The sequence below is a fragment of the Crassostrea angulata genome, chromosome 6 (genome assembly GCF_025612915.1).
Source record: "Crassostrea angulata isolate pt1a10 chromosome 6, ASM2561291v2, whole genome shotgun sequence".
NCBI lineage: Eukaryota > Metazoa > Mollusca > Bivalvia > Ostreida > Ostreidae > Magallana > Magallana angulata.
In genome coordinates this window covers 6,333,460-6,350,868 of record NC_069116.1, presented here as the reverse complement: position 1 = coordinate 6,350,868, position 17,409 = coordinate 6,333,460, and the positions used below count along the sequence as shown (strand labels likewise).

Sequence of the window (17,409 nt, the reverse complement as noted above, 5' to 3'; positions counted from 1 at the left end):
TTTTTGAGTTTGTTGTTCATAAAATATTAATATATAAATAGTGCCTGTTTGGCATGTAAGAAAGTAAACAGCAGAGAAAAATAATTGCAGGTCATCTTAATTATGCACTTTATACACCTTCTAAGAAAAAAACTGCTTTTCATTTCAAGTTCATTTTGTTTTGCTGGTTTTTTTTTTTTTTGGGGGGGGGGGGGGGGGGGTTGCCGAATGTTAAGGAGACCTGAAATTAAAAAAATAACTTCAAAGACGAAAAAATGATCAAATATAAATTAACAATTAATCTTCTAATTATAATGAAAGTAACAATGAACCATCAAACAAAATATAAAATGAACCTTCATTATAATGAATACCGAAGAATGATAAATTTGTTATCTGTACAAGAATAAGATAAAGATGGGACAAAGGATAGATAGGGTGCTTGTGTATCCCTGCCACTTAACTAATGGAATACTGGCCACCTTAACAGACAGATCCGGGTCTTTTTCATAAAACACCCCCTCGCCTCGTCCTTGCCTGCTCGTTTACTCTATGTTGTATGATAACATTAATCAAACAGCCTTATCTCCCACCAGTAGAAACCATCCATATCAGAAATGTAATAATATGCCCCCATATTTAATAATGCCGGACAAGAGGAGCGTGTGAGATGTGTTGTGTGGCGTATGACAACGATAATCTTCACTCTTCTTTAAAATCCCCAGATCCAAGATTACAATACTTATTTATGTGATTTACCTTAACTTGCTATTCCAAATTATCGCACTTTTCAAGTGTTTGCTCGCCGCATGTGTCCGAGTGTTGAAGTTTGTTGTGAACTTGTACAAAGTCTCAGGGGATGACACATGCTAAACTCTAAAGATATGAAATCATATAAAATTCAATCTGAATAATGATTTTTTACTTCAATTTAATGAAGTAAATATGGAGAATATGTTCAGGAAAATCGTGTTAGTTTCTTTAGTTTGCTGCTGTGTTTATGGTAGGTGGTTTCTTTTTAATATTAAAAAATGATGTCAATTTATTTGAGATCGCGTCAGTGTTTGATTTTGATCAATTTATTTAAATTTTCACATTTAGATTTCAGAGTATTCAGTCGATGCGTCAATTCGCCCCACTTTGTTAGCCCATGGACAGAGGTTGAGGCCCAGACACAGAAATCCTCCGTCACCCTGGAACACGAGTGCGGTGAATTTCCCGCCAAAGTTGAGCTGCAGATCCGACCATCTTCCGGTAACTGGACCAATTTCTACTTTCCTGGGATCGGATCGTCACAGAGGGATGATGACATCAACAGAACTTACGGCGGCATCGTGTATAAATATAACAAAGATGAAGTTATCCTGTTCATACCGAAGGCTAAAGATGGATATCCCTCGGGGACTATAATATACACAGGTATGGTTACGGTTAAAATCACTTGCTGGTTTCCGATGGTATGCAAAAAAAAGTTTTATAGAATAAACAACTAAAGAAGGTAAATATTTCGTTTTTATTCAAACGACATACAATTTTCCCTTTTAAAAATGTCGAATTCAAAAAAGTTGATAATTAGTATCTATCTAGGGTAACGGGCCTAATGGCATGTGTAGGTGATCAATATATCTTTTATGAGGGTGATAGACCTATTGCTTTTTTCGGTGAACATTTATTTTTTTTGTATTGCATGTAATTTAATGTTATGTACTTTATCAATTATCAAAATTGGAAATTTTTTAAAAGTATCGAATGCCAAATGTATGCGTGAAAAAATGACAATGAAAAACTGTCAACCATCTCAAAAATCCATAAAACGAAATACAAATTCAAAGCAGAGCAGCACGAACCTCTAAAAAGATAGAGGTATGATCAAAGGGCAATGGAGGAGTGAGCATCCTCTGCTGACCGGTCAAACCCGCCGTTGCTCTTTGTCGTAATCGTTGAAAAAAAGGAATTGTCCGTAGACAATTAGTTGATTAATTATAGTCTTATAATTAGCATGAAAACGTCACTCAGCATGCGACCCATTGTAAGATTGTATTTGCTGACAAGGTCGTTGTATCGACCATAGAACTTACGAAAAGATGACTTCAAACGAGACTGTTGATCGTCCTTATTTATCCACTTGTTTGTCAATAGTTTGCATCGCCTTAGAAACTGTTAAGACGAAGAGCATGCCCTTGTGTATCGAATTAACTGAGATAAATTACTGGTATATATAATTGTTCAAAAAAAAACAAATGGAGTTGATACTCGGCCTAGCACACTTTTAATGTCCAATTTCGATTCAATCCCATGTAAACTTTGCGAACAAGCGGCCCGCCAGCAAACCCCGACCTATCATGAATTTTAATGTTTCTATTATCATGTGTCATTTCAGTTAACCGGTGTAACTCCTTAATTAAAATGATAATTGAAACACAATTTCATGACCATATGTTTAACCCTGTTTCTGCGAGCAGCTACATATTAAGGCGAAACGTATTGGATGAAAAAGAGTTGACGTCCAGAATCATTAGAATTTATTATGATAGCATATAAATTGATATAAGTTGGGGTTGCTCTATCAAAATAAAAAAAAACACACGCACATACAAACTGCCCCCCCCCCCAAAACCGATAATATTAGTTTGACGTATTGTCTGATTGACGATGGGTCTCGTAAATTTTGTTTTCCATTGCAAATCACTGCGTGCATGTAGAATATACTAGTAAATCCATGTTATACCAGCTCAGATAGAAGTCTGTGTCTCCCTTCTTAATATTCACGGTCTTGTGCACCTTCATAGTCTTGAAGCGTAAGAGAAAAAAAATCTTTATTGTTTGCACCGTATTACAGAATTCTTAATTGTATACATTTTTTGCGATGATTTTTTCAAACTGTTATATATTGCTATATAGTGTGGAAATAAAGTTCATATAAATCCCTTTTTAATGGTTGATAAATTAATGCTTTGTGAGTCATCAAGTGACGTGAATGTTTACATGTCTTCAACTTAACTGAAAAGGTAAAATTCTATAAAACGTTATTTTTTTGCCTTTCCACGGAACAATTAGGCGGTTCCTCTTGGCGTGGCCCCGTATATCAGAATGCAAGGCGTGCAAGCGTTCGAGCTCTAGTCTGGTGCCCAAGTGATTTTCCCGATCCAACGTATGAATCCAATTGGATTTCCCTCTCTAATTCAGGTAAGGCCTTCTTTACATAATTCTTAAAGATAAAAAATACAAGTTACACATTTTACAACGAGTAGTGTCTCTTTCACACATTTAATAGTTTCTTATACAAATGTTACTATAAGCTATGTGTTAATGTTCTATTCCAATCATTTTAACTTATTATAATTCATATTGTTTTACTTCCTTTTTACAATCCATCCTCTTTTAACCTGTGAGTTGACAATGTATTTTTTTTAAGTGAGCGGTTCTTTTTTGGAAATTGCCCACAACCAAGGGACCATACCAGATCTAGTCACGGTCCAAATACAACAAAGCGGTACAGAATGGCTATCGGACGGGATAGGTGAGTATCTATCATCCAAGTGGTGGATTTTCCTCAGAACATCCGTATATCAGTTCCGCACTAGACTTGATAAAAAGGTTGTATGCAACAATGACTCATTTAACTAAGAAAGAAAGTGCACAAATTTTATTGCAATTACATCGTCTATCATAGATAGAACATACATGTAGGTGTGGTGAAACTCCGCTTCGCTCTGACTTTCAGGTTCCATGACCGCTCTTGACCCCAACACAAGCTCCTGGGGAGGCGTCATATATGGATACAACACAAGTCATGTCAGAATATGGGCGCCTTCCAGTAAAAACGGTAGTGAATCCACCTTTTTTGCATAATACAGAATTTCCAACTTGTTGTGAAACATGTACTACAAACTTATTTGTTTATTCCCTCTAACATGCAAAAGGTAATGTTATGATATTGTTCTAAGAAATGATTATGTTCAGTCCGATATACCTTTAGCGCTTTGTGTTATAGTTAAACTGAAAATTGAAATCACAAAAATTGCGTAAAAAATCAGTCCGATATACCTTTAGCGCTTTGTGTCATATTTAAACTGAAAATTGAAATCACAAAAATAGCGTAAAAAACTAGTCATGGTAACACACTAATGTGGCATTTCCTTTTGTAAGGTAAACTTTTCTCTGCTGATGATGGTTGGGGTTCTGCAAGTGAGTCTTGGTCACGTGGTCTGATTAAAATTAAAGCATGGCGGATAACAAATATGTTTACATTAACATATGCACTGAATCAAAACAGCAAATCACAGATTTCACTGAATACAACCTATAATCAAGCTACCGACATCCTGATTGTCAGAGTAAGTACCTCAATTGTCTCTTCTACGTACAACTATATACACCAGTTGTACGATTATATTGAGATTATTTATTTAAATCTAAATTTAGATTTTAAATTGAAATATAAACGGTTGTTCATTTCAGATTCAAGCGGATACTGGTTACAATAGCGGTTTTATGTTCCCAGCTTCTGGAGCTGTTCAGAATGACGAAACGGTGTCATCGTTTGGGGGTGTCGTTTACTCTGCTTCCAGTGATACACTCAGGATTTGGACACCTGTGTCCCCAGGGCCGGGGTACCTGCTCTACATCAGCAATGAATGGGGGAATACATTGTACCCACAGACATCCACGACAGCAACCCTGGTGGTCCATGTTTGGAAATCGACCACTTGTAAGTACAAAGGATATAACATGAGTAAAAAAAATAAAATAACTAATTTTTGCTCATATTAGATATGCTAAATTTTCAATTTATTAAAAATAAAGATATAAAAAAATTGAACTTTATAAAAGTTTACTTTTATTAGCGGAAAATGTTTAGCGGAAACAAATTGCGAATTGCTTTTCCCGACATCAAATCTGCTCTGAAACAAACTTTCATTGTAAAATATCTTTATTTATATTTTGTTCAAAGTTAAATTACCTCATTATTGATGAATTGTTAAGAAATTATTTTTGCAAATACGATTTTTATGTTAAAGGCAACATATACAATGGGTTTGAAATTTAGTTTTTTTTATATGGAGTCGCAAAATATTTTAAGCGTATTAAATTCAAGGGCATCAATTTTCGTGGATAAAGTGAAAATCACAGTTTCAAGGATACGTAAATTCGTGGCCAGTGACCCTATCAATACAAAATGTTAATGAAAATTGCACTTCAATGAACATTTAATTTCGTGGATCAACTAAACAACGAAATCCACGAAAATTGGTATTCAACGAATATTGATGAAACCACAGTAGTTTACGGTTGTGACCAATTTTTTCCAGAACTGGTTAGTTAGATAAGCGCGTCCTGGTATTTCGCTTACGATTTACCTTACCTTACCAGTAGGGTCAACTTTAAAATACTAGTAACATCGTAAACCAAAGTCACACCAATGCTAGCAAATGTGCGCTTTTCCTTTAAAGTATCGTTTGCTCTTCTCAGGGAATAACACTTTGCCCGATTTAGAATAGATAAATACATTGTATTACGGATTTAATGAGAATAATTTTCTTTAACAGGTTCAATTCCAACGACACTTGTTCCAAAAATCAAAAAAACGACCCCACCTGTTCAATCCTCCGCCGATCCAAATTCTTCAAAACGACAAACATCAAAAGAAGACAAGGATTCTTTATCCTCAAAAAGCAAATTAAAATAATCATAATAGATTTTTTGGTTAGAATAATGATAATCTTATAAAATCATTATTGAATAAGTATATTTGTATAATGACATTTTTATTCTGTAGCACCCATTGTTGTGCCAGCAGTTATTGGTGGGGTTGGTTTGCTATTACTAATCGCCGGACTCATCATTGCTAGAGTTTTGTGGAAAAGGAAAAGCAAAAACCGCGTGGTTAGTGTTTGATAAGTAGTTTGTATTATTTCTAAATAAGTAGCTTTCAGTAGAATAATAATCATAACTTTTTATATGATTGATTAATTTCTAGTTATATGACTGGCTGATATCCAACAATCTAGAAAAAATCAAACGTTGTATTTGCCTTCACGTGACATAGGAGTTCAATAATTATGATATTTAATTTTCTCTACATTGAACTAAAAATAGGTCTTCAAATGAATTATTGCGTTTCTCAATTTCTTCGGCTATGTCTTCAAAGTTAAATCAGCAACAATGGTATATAATCTATCGTTTTATCAAAATTTATAAAAAGAATTACAAAGAAAGAAAATAAAACTTATAAACTCTGTTAACAGTGATATCACACGAAATAAATATATCCTTTGCAAAAAGGCGATATCAACATTTTCATCCTTTTTTCTTTGTTTTAGGAAGAAGAAAAACAAGAACAACAATGAAATGGGACATAATTGTCACCGTTAATTTCATGATATTATATTTATTGAATTTATATCAAAGTAACTCTCTGAATAAAATGTCACATTGAGTGAGTATGTTTTGATTATGAATATTTTTTTTATGAATAGTTTTTTAAATTTCAAGTTTTTCTTTAATTTTTTTTTTAGAATTTTGGATCGTCAACTGTTAGATAAACCAGGTATTTCCTTTCTGGAGAAAGCCCAGTTTTGTGTTTTATGTAAAATGACCCTAGGAGCTGGACAATTATGCTATTCTGCTCAAGGAATTTTTTACACCTCATTAATCAAAGCTTAGTATTTTGTTTTTTTTATCAATCCTCGAGAATGAAACACTGACAATTCAATGTACATTGCTTGTTTTTTTTTTTAGCAATGATATTTAAGAATCACCCTAAACAAAAAGTACTAAGCCTAAAATTACTCTCTTATGTTTAGCATCGAACTCCTATATATATATCCAGGACAGACAAAATCACTTTTCTTTTTAGTTCATTATTTAATTGAATTATTCATACGATTTAATGCGAACAGTGTTACACGATTCAGCGATAACTGTCATTAATGTCTTCATATTGTCTGATTCACATCCTTAATCTACTCTTTCTACATGTTATTTGACTATACAAGAACAATCTATCTAGTTATCTATATCAAAATCTCCAGCACGAAAAGAAATCCACGCGTCGACAAGTTGGTTACCAAAATGGCGGCTGACAAGAAATAATTTAACATTAAAATTTGAGCAATTCAATTCATTATCTACAATGTATATAAAATGGATATAATTTACTTTATCAATGGAGGGCTTAGATTTATTTTTTGTACGTAAACCTGAGGGATTACATTCAGGTAAATCTGTTCCCTGTCATTTACTATCAATAAAAAGGGAGATAAACAGAATGTGGTACATTTGTATTGAAACATCACAACACATATTTACATACATGTATATTTACGAAACATGGATCAGAAATATTTTAGAGATATTCTATAAAACGGTTATTCATAAGTTGTGTCAGGTGAGGCTTCTTTCAGGGGTTGTAACATCCTAAGATTAAGCTGTAGGCGGCGGTGGGGTGGTCAAGATTGGAGTAGTGCTGGGGGAAGTATATCCGAGGGTTGTCAACACTAGAGGAAATCAAAACATACATTGAATTGTGATCACTTAAGAGATTCATTGTATCAAAGAAGTGAAACTCTTTTCTTCATTGCCAATAATTTACGACCATCTTCATCTTAAATTTAAATAAGATATACATCTTATCTTTGTGTCGATAAATTATGCGGAATATATCAATTATTATAAAATGATGCTAATCTAAATGTTTTACTCTGAAAAGATCTTAAATACAATTGAACAAGAAATTTTCAGAATATGAATTAACCTATCTTTGAAAATCCTCTTCTTCAAAACAAATTAAATGATACAATAAATCCTTATTAAAATCATTGACAAAATAAGGAAGGAGTCTTTTCTGATTTTCGACTTGTCAAATGTAAGTTTAATTGAATGGTCATTATCATATTTCTTTTTTTCATCATACAACTTGACATAGAAATAGTAATCAAAGTTTAGAATCTTACAAGGACTATATTTTTGGCGTAACATTGACGTAGGAAAATATCACATGTTTTGCAATTTAGAATTGGTGTAGATTCATGAGTCTATTTAGCATTTTTAAAACAATACCATTAATTGTGGATTTTTCCAACTAATGTGAACTAATAATAAGGTACATGGATTTCAAAAAATGTTCTTAAAATATGATTTGTTTATCAATTTACATTTTTATTAGCTTTTTTAAACGCTCATTCTAAATACATTTGTGTAAAAAATCACTAAAATCGGATTTTTTTCTCTTACCAAATAGTCAGTATATTAGCTTTTTTGTTAATGTATGTCTTTATGTAAGGTCTTTATAATATGTAAAAATCAGAAATATCCTAATATTGGAAGCATAAAAGAATAATCATAATATCCTCAAAATTAAAAAAAAAATTGCGGTCTAAGCAATATCAATTCTAGTTTAAATATTAATTCCAAATTAGAAGGATAAGCTGATAGTCATTCTGATATTTTATCATTTCATTGAAGAATAGAATCTTCATATCTGAAACAGATGTCTACATAACTGCAGATAATTACATTTATATTCATCATCCCTTAAGTTGAGGAAAAAGGTAGAAACCTTGACCTGACCTTGATGCAAAAACGAAAAGGTAAAATTTATTAAAATGATAGAATCATTTGGTTATATGATCTGTTTGACTGTGTCAAAATTTTATGAATTTCTTAATATAAAAAATATGTCTGATAACGAGAAGACTCCTTCCTTAACTAGTTATAATGAAAGTACTCATTTAAAAGAAATTTATAAATTATCTTTTGATAAATAGTGTAAAGACGACCTATCTTCAACTTTATGAATATAAGTACTGCAACATCTGTTAAATGAACAGCTCAAAACAATCAAACAGAGTCGATACTTACACGATGTTTCAACTCCACAATTAAAGGTATCCCAATGCATGATAAAGAACAACCCAAAGTCCCCACTACAAGAAGCGCCGTAACATTCTCCTCTAAGTTCTGGGATGTCTGCTCCAGGGGGATAGATTTTACCATCATACTCACAACCGGGTATCTGTGTTGTAAAGGGGGTCGTGGTAAGTGGTGGGGTAGTAGACGCCATTGTAGAAGGGATCGGGCTCGACAAACCCTTGTTCATGAAGCAAAACAATAAAACGCTGAAGAGTGATCCCTTCATTTTCCTCTGATTTTGTTAGGATTTTAGCCTTTCCTCTGTTACAATATATAAGTGGCAGCTCTTTCATAAAGTGAGCACAGATCGGGGCTGTCATTATATTACAGTTTCCTGCCAGCTGTGTCGCTGCAATGATAAATACAGATGACCCTGTCATTCTGAATTAATGATAGTAAGGTTTTATTATTTCACAATTTGGTCTGCCTATCGGCGCTTTGAATCGATTGGTGGAAAGGTTGTTTTTTTTTCAGTCATACTGTGAACACTTTATCATGTTATGTTTATTTACTTTAAATAAGTCAGATCTGAAATGTTATTAATAAGTTAACATCAGTATAAAACCATTTGATCTATTCCAAAATATATGGATTTTGAATATGTAGCTATCTGTCACATTGTCGTTTAAAATGTCGGTAGCCTTTATGGGCCTTTTTCTTGACAGCAGTACTACATTTTGATATGATTGCGAGTACCAGTGGAATGTCAGGGCAAAAGGTAATCTGTCATAACGTTTCTATGTTCAACAATATATACACTGTATTATTTTCAGACAAAATTGAACATTATTCACTTTTCAGTCATCATTAATAATCGTATTAATTGTATTATTTTCAGACAAAATTGAACATTATTCACTTTTCAGTCATCATTAATAATCGCATATATTATATTTTTTAGTCTCATATAAAATTATTCATTGACCATCAAAGAAAAAAGGAGGGGGGGGGGACTACAAACATGTTGCAAAACCGTAAAAAATAGGTAGCAAAATTTTGGATTCTCTTAAATGCTTTATCGTATTGCGTTATTCCGTCTATGGCTTTGTATTTCAAAAAGATATTTTTCGACATATGATACATATTAAGCACCTCTAAAACTGATTTTCCTTTGTCATCCTTTGTCATCCGACATACATGTAATCAAAACCACCATAAAATACATCCTGAGCATCACAAAATAAATGTCACTTGCATACATCTAATGTATCAAAACTTTCAAAAAGACGATCATGTAATGCATTGTCGAAAACTACTATATTTGATATATTTTGTTGGAATTTGCTCTGCTCATTTTGGCATTGTACAGAATCGTGTTTCAGTCTGACATTTAAGAAACATTCTGATTTAAATTCAAATATGACTATCAGTAGTCGAGTAATTGGCGAAATAAAAAGATTTTTTGTTTTTGTAATGTAACTAATACTCGTGCTATGTTTTTTTTTTTTTTTTTTTTTTTTTTTTTTACATTTTTTGGTTAAGCATACTCGTAAAAATTACCTTTTAACCAGGTTTTTTTCAATTGCAAGATTTTTTCCACAATGGACAGTTTAAAAAGCCTGTTTACCATTGGCACAATACATTGACATTACCACAATAAAGCAATCTAATTATCAGTTCTTTAATAAAAATGCGTGCAGATTTTGCCTTATTAATTAAATAAAACAATAAGTGTTTCCATTCAAACCGTTTATGATTCTCATACAAGTTCATACAGTTTATAATGGGAACGACATTTTTGAAATGAACACATGTGGGCATTAAAATACATTTCTCTTCTTTCACATAATATTTCTTATAAGGTTTATTACTAACTGACAACGGAAATCTAATGTGTTGATCAATCTAACAGACGGCGACACATACTCAACCTGATATACAGTTCCGTCGTCAGTCAGTAACAATTGTTTTGTTTCCCCAAGGACTAAAATCTGAAACATATTTTCACAAAAGTGATCATCTGTAGATATCCATTTAAAGTAAATCATACAGTACATTTTGTCCAATTTGACCGAATCAAGCGCTTCAAAAATATTCACTTTCAAATTATCTTTGGAAATTTTGCTGCTGTTGTTTACATACAATGTTCTGTAGATATTTAAACTTTTTCTCACTAACCTTTGCAAAGATTTCAGTAAATCTTGCCGCTGCCATTTTATTCTGCTCCAAACACAATAATGTGACGTCAGTATTCAAAGGGCAACTACTCTTGTTTTAAAATATATTAAAGAGACAGTACGGCGCATCTTATAAAAAACCGACTTGAAAAATTTTTCTAGGTTCAAGTTCAAGTTCAGTTTATTCGCTCAAACCAAATAATTTGGTTCAAGAGCAACATATATATAATACACACAAATACAAATCGTCAGAGGTACATACAAACAGGTACATTTTCATACAGGGAAAAAATATAAACAATCGGGTTTGGTACTTTTGCACTACTCATGAATGTGTAAACTTTCAGAAAATTACAAAGTTCTTCATGAAATAAATCTAATTATTTCATTAAAATTAATAATTACGTATAACTTATACATGTACAAAATACCACAGTTACGGGGTTCAGCCTTCTATACTTATACGCATGCGTATTCACTGTAAACTAAACACATGCAGGGCTCGCGAAGATTCTTCTGGACATGTATGTTGAAAAAAATATGTCATTTCTACTTCTCCCAGGTTATAATTGTTCAAAGTATTCATAATATCCACAATTAGTATTTTGCTACAAACTAAATTCATTTTTGTAAATGAGGCCGATTGAGAGGTTATTTGAAAGATGTCCGTTGTAAGCCTTCTGTCTTACGGATCCACTTGAGGGTCAGCTCAAACTTAGTAATCACCAAGTACAGTATTTCTTTCTCAAGCGGTTTTATTAATAAGTATGACCGTATAGTCAAAGTTACAACGATTAAAAGCAGCCCAAATCAAAGAGTCTATGAATCTGCTCAACCTCATTTCCCATGGGTATACATTTTATATAAGATTTTACTTATAATGGACAGTTCTGATTAGTTCGGCCCATTTACGGCGATCATAAGTGAAGATTTAGTGTTCAATATTAAGATTAATATTTTATTTCTAATAAAGTAACAAAACTGTCAAAACCGCCAATGAAAGATTTGAGTTTCCGAGTCCTGAGTCTCGGAGTCCTCCACCTAGGTATGAGGCATCACTTACTCATAATACGTTCATTCATACATGGCATAAAAGGTTACAAAGGTTAACATATAGAATACACAATACATGACTCCATATAGAGTACCAGAGCTATCGTTGCAGACACAGAATCGCCAAATATGACACTTGTTTTTAATCTCTCAATTTCGATATTATTATGCCCGTATTATTCACCTGGTTATATAACATTATTTAGGAATACTACGCAGTGCTGCAAGATTCACAGAGTTCATTCTATTAATTATCATTAACACCATTCAGTGCGCAGTACACATAAGTATCATAGTGACCAATATGTAATACTAGCAATTCAATGTCATAGCATGGCTATCTGTTTACATACCTCCCCCAAACAAAAGAAATATCCCGAAGGAGATTCTTATGCCTGGCGCCTGGAGTAGGAAAGCGTCCTTGATCCACCCTTGATCAGACGAACTTCCTAGTGACATACCAGTCAGAACATTTATGTTAAGAGATGGTAACAAGTGACATGTTTCCATCTCCGGCTTGGAACATCATTCATCTACAAAAACAAATCTATAACCTGGATGTATACATGTACATAAAATCATATAGCTTGATTATATCGCATTACAATCATGAAAACAATAATGAATAAAGTATGACAATAATTAACCAAGATGAAATAACCATAGTTGAATATAATCGTAATTCATCATCAAAGTAATACTTAGTATGGTTAAGCTTAATGTCACATATATATACAAAGTCAATGCATGCTTGTAAGTTCACAAAATATCTCTTTCTTCTAAGGGGTGAGGTTAGCTTCATAGGTACGGAGTCCATCGATTTCTTCCTGTAGTTTTCTAGAGTGAATCACCAAATACATGATTTATATTAGCACAAGATAACGCACATTTCTACTTTAAGACATTTTACACAATTCACATTTTAAATTTTCACTAAATTTCATAATTTCTTTATAAGGAATACACAACTTCTTCACGGCTGCAGGTTAATTATTCATCAATCATCGGCACCCGTGGATAGAGGGTCGGTGCGGACGGCGAGGCAACTTCTCGCGGAGCGTCTCCTGCGTTCCTCAGTTGCGTAGACATCGCGGCCTCTCTTCCAGGTATTTACGTGCCAGCTCTGGGTCCGGTCTATAGTATTTGGTCCATGGAGATTCTTCATTTTTCTCCTCTCCAAGTAGTTGTTGTGCTAGTTTCGTCAAAATTGTCCCCGTGTAACTGGTCAATTTGCGAGTTTCGAGTCTTTGCTCCGTCGGGGTTTCTCTTGGATCCTACTGTCTTTCGGGATTGGTTCAAGTTCAATAATGTCACTAAATGTCCATTTCTCTGGATTCGCTTAACAAAATACACTGTCTTTGGAAGAACCTTTCTTATCTCCGTCACTACCCCTTTTTCGACAACCTGACCAGCAACCACCACAGCATATACCACCCCACGTTTTAATAGTTTTGCGTTGCTTAGTTTAAACAATATTTATTTAGTGAATTTCATCATACATATTATAATAACAGTACACAGAAGATTGAGAAACAAGCCAAAAGGCTTATGTTAATCTCGCTCTCGTCATTTTACAAATGAGAGGTGGGTAAAATTTTCAATTACAATAACATTGCACATAAACATTGATTAGGAAAAATGTAAGAGAAAGAAAAAAGAATGAAAGGCGAGAAAAAAATAGCTGGAATTGAGTATTGGGACAATTGTTTCAAACCAATAGATAATGTCTATACTAATAGACTAAGGTTACTTAAACATGTATTAATATTGAACCATAATGTTGCTTAGTAGCTCTAAATAAGCATTATATTCTGTGAACATACAGGTACATACAAATATAGTATTTAATGTAATACAGTAGTTATAGTAAAACAATAGGTGAACTCAGAACCTTTTACAGGTACATACAAATATGGTATTTAATGTAATACAAATATGGTTTTTAATGTAATACAGTAGTTATAGTAAAACAACAGGTGAACTCAGAACTTTTTACTTTCAACAAGAAATTTCTGGACAAGGTAAAAAATATTGTTGTTTTCTCTTTCGTTACCATATAACAATAATTCAACATTAAGAAAATATAGAAGTGTCAGGATTGTATTGATCCTAACTCTGGAATATGTATTACAGTGTAGTAAAAAATGGTCAGTACTTTCAACTTCGCCGCAAGTACAAAGAGGCGAGTTGATTAACTTTCTTTGAAACAAATGAAGATTAAGACCACTACATTCTAGTCTTAGTTTGGAGTGAAGAGTTTGGCCTATTCTGGTACCTAAATAAAAATAATTTGGGATTTTAATCCTACTGGTATGTAAGTATGTCTAAAAGCAATGTAATGAAGGATTTGATTGCACATTTTGGGGTAAAGCATTCCATTGTCTTATTGTAGCTGGGAGGAATGAATTAAATAAAGCTTAGTTCTTGTATTGATTTCTCGCAGTGGGTGCATTGTTCTTGTGTTGTAGTTATGTCCTTGAGTTTTTTTGTGTTTGGATGATAGAAGATAAGTAATTAGGAGCCATATTTTGAATTATTTTGTGAAGTTGATTTTCCCTACGTTTCGATAATGGTTCCCATCCTGTTTCTTTATATAACAGATGTCCGGATGCCAGTCTATTCCCTCCCATAACTATTCTGGCTGCTTCCAATTGTATACTTTCAATCTTATTGACCAAGTATTCTGGTATGTTGTCCCATATAATGTCTGCATATTCTAAGACTGGTCTTACAAAAGAAAAATACAGTTTTTGCGTTGCTTAATACAAAGTCATATCGTTATTGTTAGTGCCAAATGTAAACACAAATAAAACCAGGGGCTTCCCGCCCAAGGCGAGGATTTCATGGGTTGCAAATTAGTTACTGGCAATTCCGCCATAAGTGAATTTATAGGGAAAACTTTAATATCTTATGTCTTAAGACATTAAACAATGAAAACCTAAGCAACCTTGTCCCATACTCAAGATGTTGATAGCAAAATTTGATTGTTTTTACGAATAATCTAAAATCACTTACCAAAATTAGTCTTATAGTTTCTTACTTAGTCGCTGTTTTATGTATTTCGAGTATACTAGTATGTTAAAGCTCTTTAACTTCGCATATACAAATAACCGAGGTGGTATGTTCGCGTTTGCTAGTCGGCGTATCTCAATACATGTTTTGATATCACAGGGGGTCCTCCTATCATACCTTTTTAAAAGCGTGCAATATATACAAAGCTAAGCTTATTCAAGATTATTTACATCTACATTATACAATAATAAAACTTATTTAGTTTATTAATTTTGTTAGTTCCTTCATAATAGCCAACACATACTCTTGTTTGTTATTTTCACTACAGGGCTTTGGGATTGATTTACGCGGTTTAGGGATTGGTTTGAAGCCTAGACCTACTTAGGGGACTATTTCATCTTTTTCCATATTTTCATCTAAGGGTACATTTGGGTTATCTAAGGGTATTTCATAGTCTTAACCATTATTTTCATCACATTGTTCTGACTCATGGGTCCCATCCGATTCTGAATCTACGGTATGATCATTCTCGTGTTTATACTGCTGATCATCCATGATCTTCTTAGCTCTTATACGTCTCTGAAGTTCTGCTCTGCAAGGGGTATAACCTCTTCGTCTGAAGATCCTTCCCTTTCCCAGTGTTTGGACTGTACAGCTCTTTCTAATGGTTCTGGTTTCATGTCTTCATTTTCTGACGACGATTCATCTTCTGGTGGCACCACATAGTTAGTCTTCCTTAGAGTTCTTCCGCCATCTTCCGTAGTTTGTGAAAGGGGCCAGTGCGAAATGTCTGCCAGTCTGAGTTGTCGTGCATGGCATTTGGTGGTTAATCCAGTCAATTGATCTCTCACCACGAAACTAACTGGTCCTTTCTGCTCTACGATTCGATAATATGGTAGCCATTTTTTATCTAACTTATTTTGTCTTCTGTTGTTCTTAAGGTAGACAGGGTCACCTATCTGAAAATTTTCGTCTTTGCTTTTCTTATCGGCCTGAGCTTTCTGTTTCTTCTTGGCTTCCTTCATATTACGATGTACTAGCAGGAAAGCTTTATGTTGTTCTTGAAGGTGACTTCGATGAATCGTTAGGATGGAGACGAATTGCTGCCAACGTCTGATTAAGATGAATATCCCATGTTTGAGCGTTGTCTGTTATTTTCTTTGCCATCACGTCATGAAGAGTTCTATGAAATCCCTCTACTTTACCATTACCTTGAGGACTGTAATAAGATGTTTTGATATGGTTGATGTTCAATTTTTGTATGTTATTTCTGCAAATCTATTTTTAAGGGATTCGTTAAGATCGTTCCAAGATCGTTCCAAGATGGGATTTCTTCAGACCCATCCGTTTCATCTAAATACCTTTTAATATAATCCCCAACTGAACCCTTACTCGTTATGTATGCAAGCATGGGGATCTCATGACCTTGTTTCCCAGACATAACACTGTACTTTTCAACTTCTTTTATCCGCTGTTTAATTTTTTGAGCATCTCCCTCAAAAGGAGTTATCACAGAAGATAGAGGCACTGAGAGTGCGGCTGTTATAGCTTTAACTTGATCAATGAAAAAATCTTTATCATTATCCTGATCTGGGACTCGGTGTCGACGTTCACGAGTTTAATACGGCCTAGCATCATGATATGTTTAAAAAGTATTTAATTTCATCTGTTCTTTTTCTGAGGACTTTTGACCTGTTTCTTGCCCTTTATTTTCTTTGTTCTGACCCAACCCCGTGAATTGTTTTTCTAATTGCTCCATTTGATTTTGAAATTCTTTTTTATGAAACCCATCACATGTCGTCATATTGGTTGCTTAGACAAAGTTGTTTACTTCGAGATAGCTATAAAAGACATAGAAATGGTTCTTACCTTATTCTGTTTTGAACTTCGCTCAGTCCTGGTCACTGGCACCAAGAAAGTTCATGTATACCTTCTGTCTTACGGATCCAATTGAGGGTAAGCTCAAACTTAGTGATCACAAGTACAGTATTTCTTTCTCAAGCGGTTTTATTAAAGCGTGATCGTATAGTTACAACAAATAAAAGCAGCCCAAATCAAAGAGTCTAAGAATCTGCTCAACCTCATTTCACATGGGTAAATATAAGATTTTACTTATAATGGACAGTTCTGATTAGTTCGGCCCATTTACGACGATCATGAGTGAACATTTAGTGTTCAAAATTAGGATCAATATTTTATTACTAAATAAAGTAACAAAACTGTCAAAACCGCCAATCAAAAGGTACGGATGCAGGATGTGAGTCTCCGAGTCCTGAGACTCGGAGTCCCCCCCACCCCCACCCCCCCCCACCCCCCAGGTATGAGGCATCACTTA

General features: G+C 33.8%; 1 protein-coding gene and 1 long non-coding RNA gene across 2 annotated transcripts; one reads left to right on the top strand and one right to left on the bottom strand.

The window, feature by feature from the left end:
- Positions 1–629: 629 nt before the first annotated feature.
- On the top strand, positions 630–6,422 carry LOC128188757 (uncharacterized). The gene is made up of 10 exons (XM_052860009.1): positions 630–982; positions 1,081–1,398; positions 3,037–3,165; positions 3,395–3,499; positions 3,704–3,805; positions 4,129–4,316; positions 4,441–4,690; positions 5,529–5,653; positions 5,755–5,865; positions 6,303–6,422. The coding sequence occupies exons 1-10, from the start codon at positions 925–927 to the stop codon at positions 6,327–6,329; spliced, it is 1,413 nt and encodes a 470-aa protein (XP_052715969.1). The 5' UTR covers positions 630–924; the 3' UTR covers positions 6,330–6,422.
- Positions 6,423–7,247: 825 nt separating this feature from the next.
- LOC128188758 (uncharacterized) lies at positions 7,248–11,072 on the bottom strand. The gene is made up of 3 exons (XR_008244185.1): positions 11,011–11,072; positions 8,842–9,241; positions 7,248–7,478 (listed from the first exon to the last, which is right to left on the bottom strand). It is a non-coding gene; the product is annotated as an uncharacterized LOC128188758 (long non-coding RNA).
- Positions 11,073–17,409: the final 6,337 nt, after the last annotated feature.

Excerpts from the sequence above, each read along its gene's own strand:
- LOC128188757 (XM_052860009.1), top strand. The coding sequence starts at position 925 with ATGGAGAATATGTTCAGGAAAATCGTGTTAGTTTCTTTAGTTTGCTGC. Across the intron at positions 4,691-5,528 it reads TGTTTGGAAATCGACCACTT|GTTCAATTCCAACGACACTT; the intron begins GTAAGTACAAAG and ends TTTCTTTAACAG. Across the intron at positions 5,654-5,754 it reads AGGATTCTTTATCCTCAAAA|GTAGCACCCATTGTTGTGCC; the intron begins AGCAAATTAAAA and ends CATTTTTATTCT.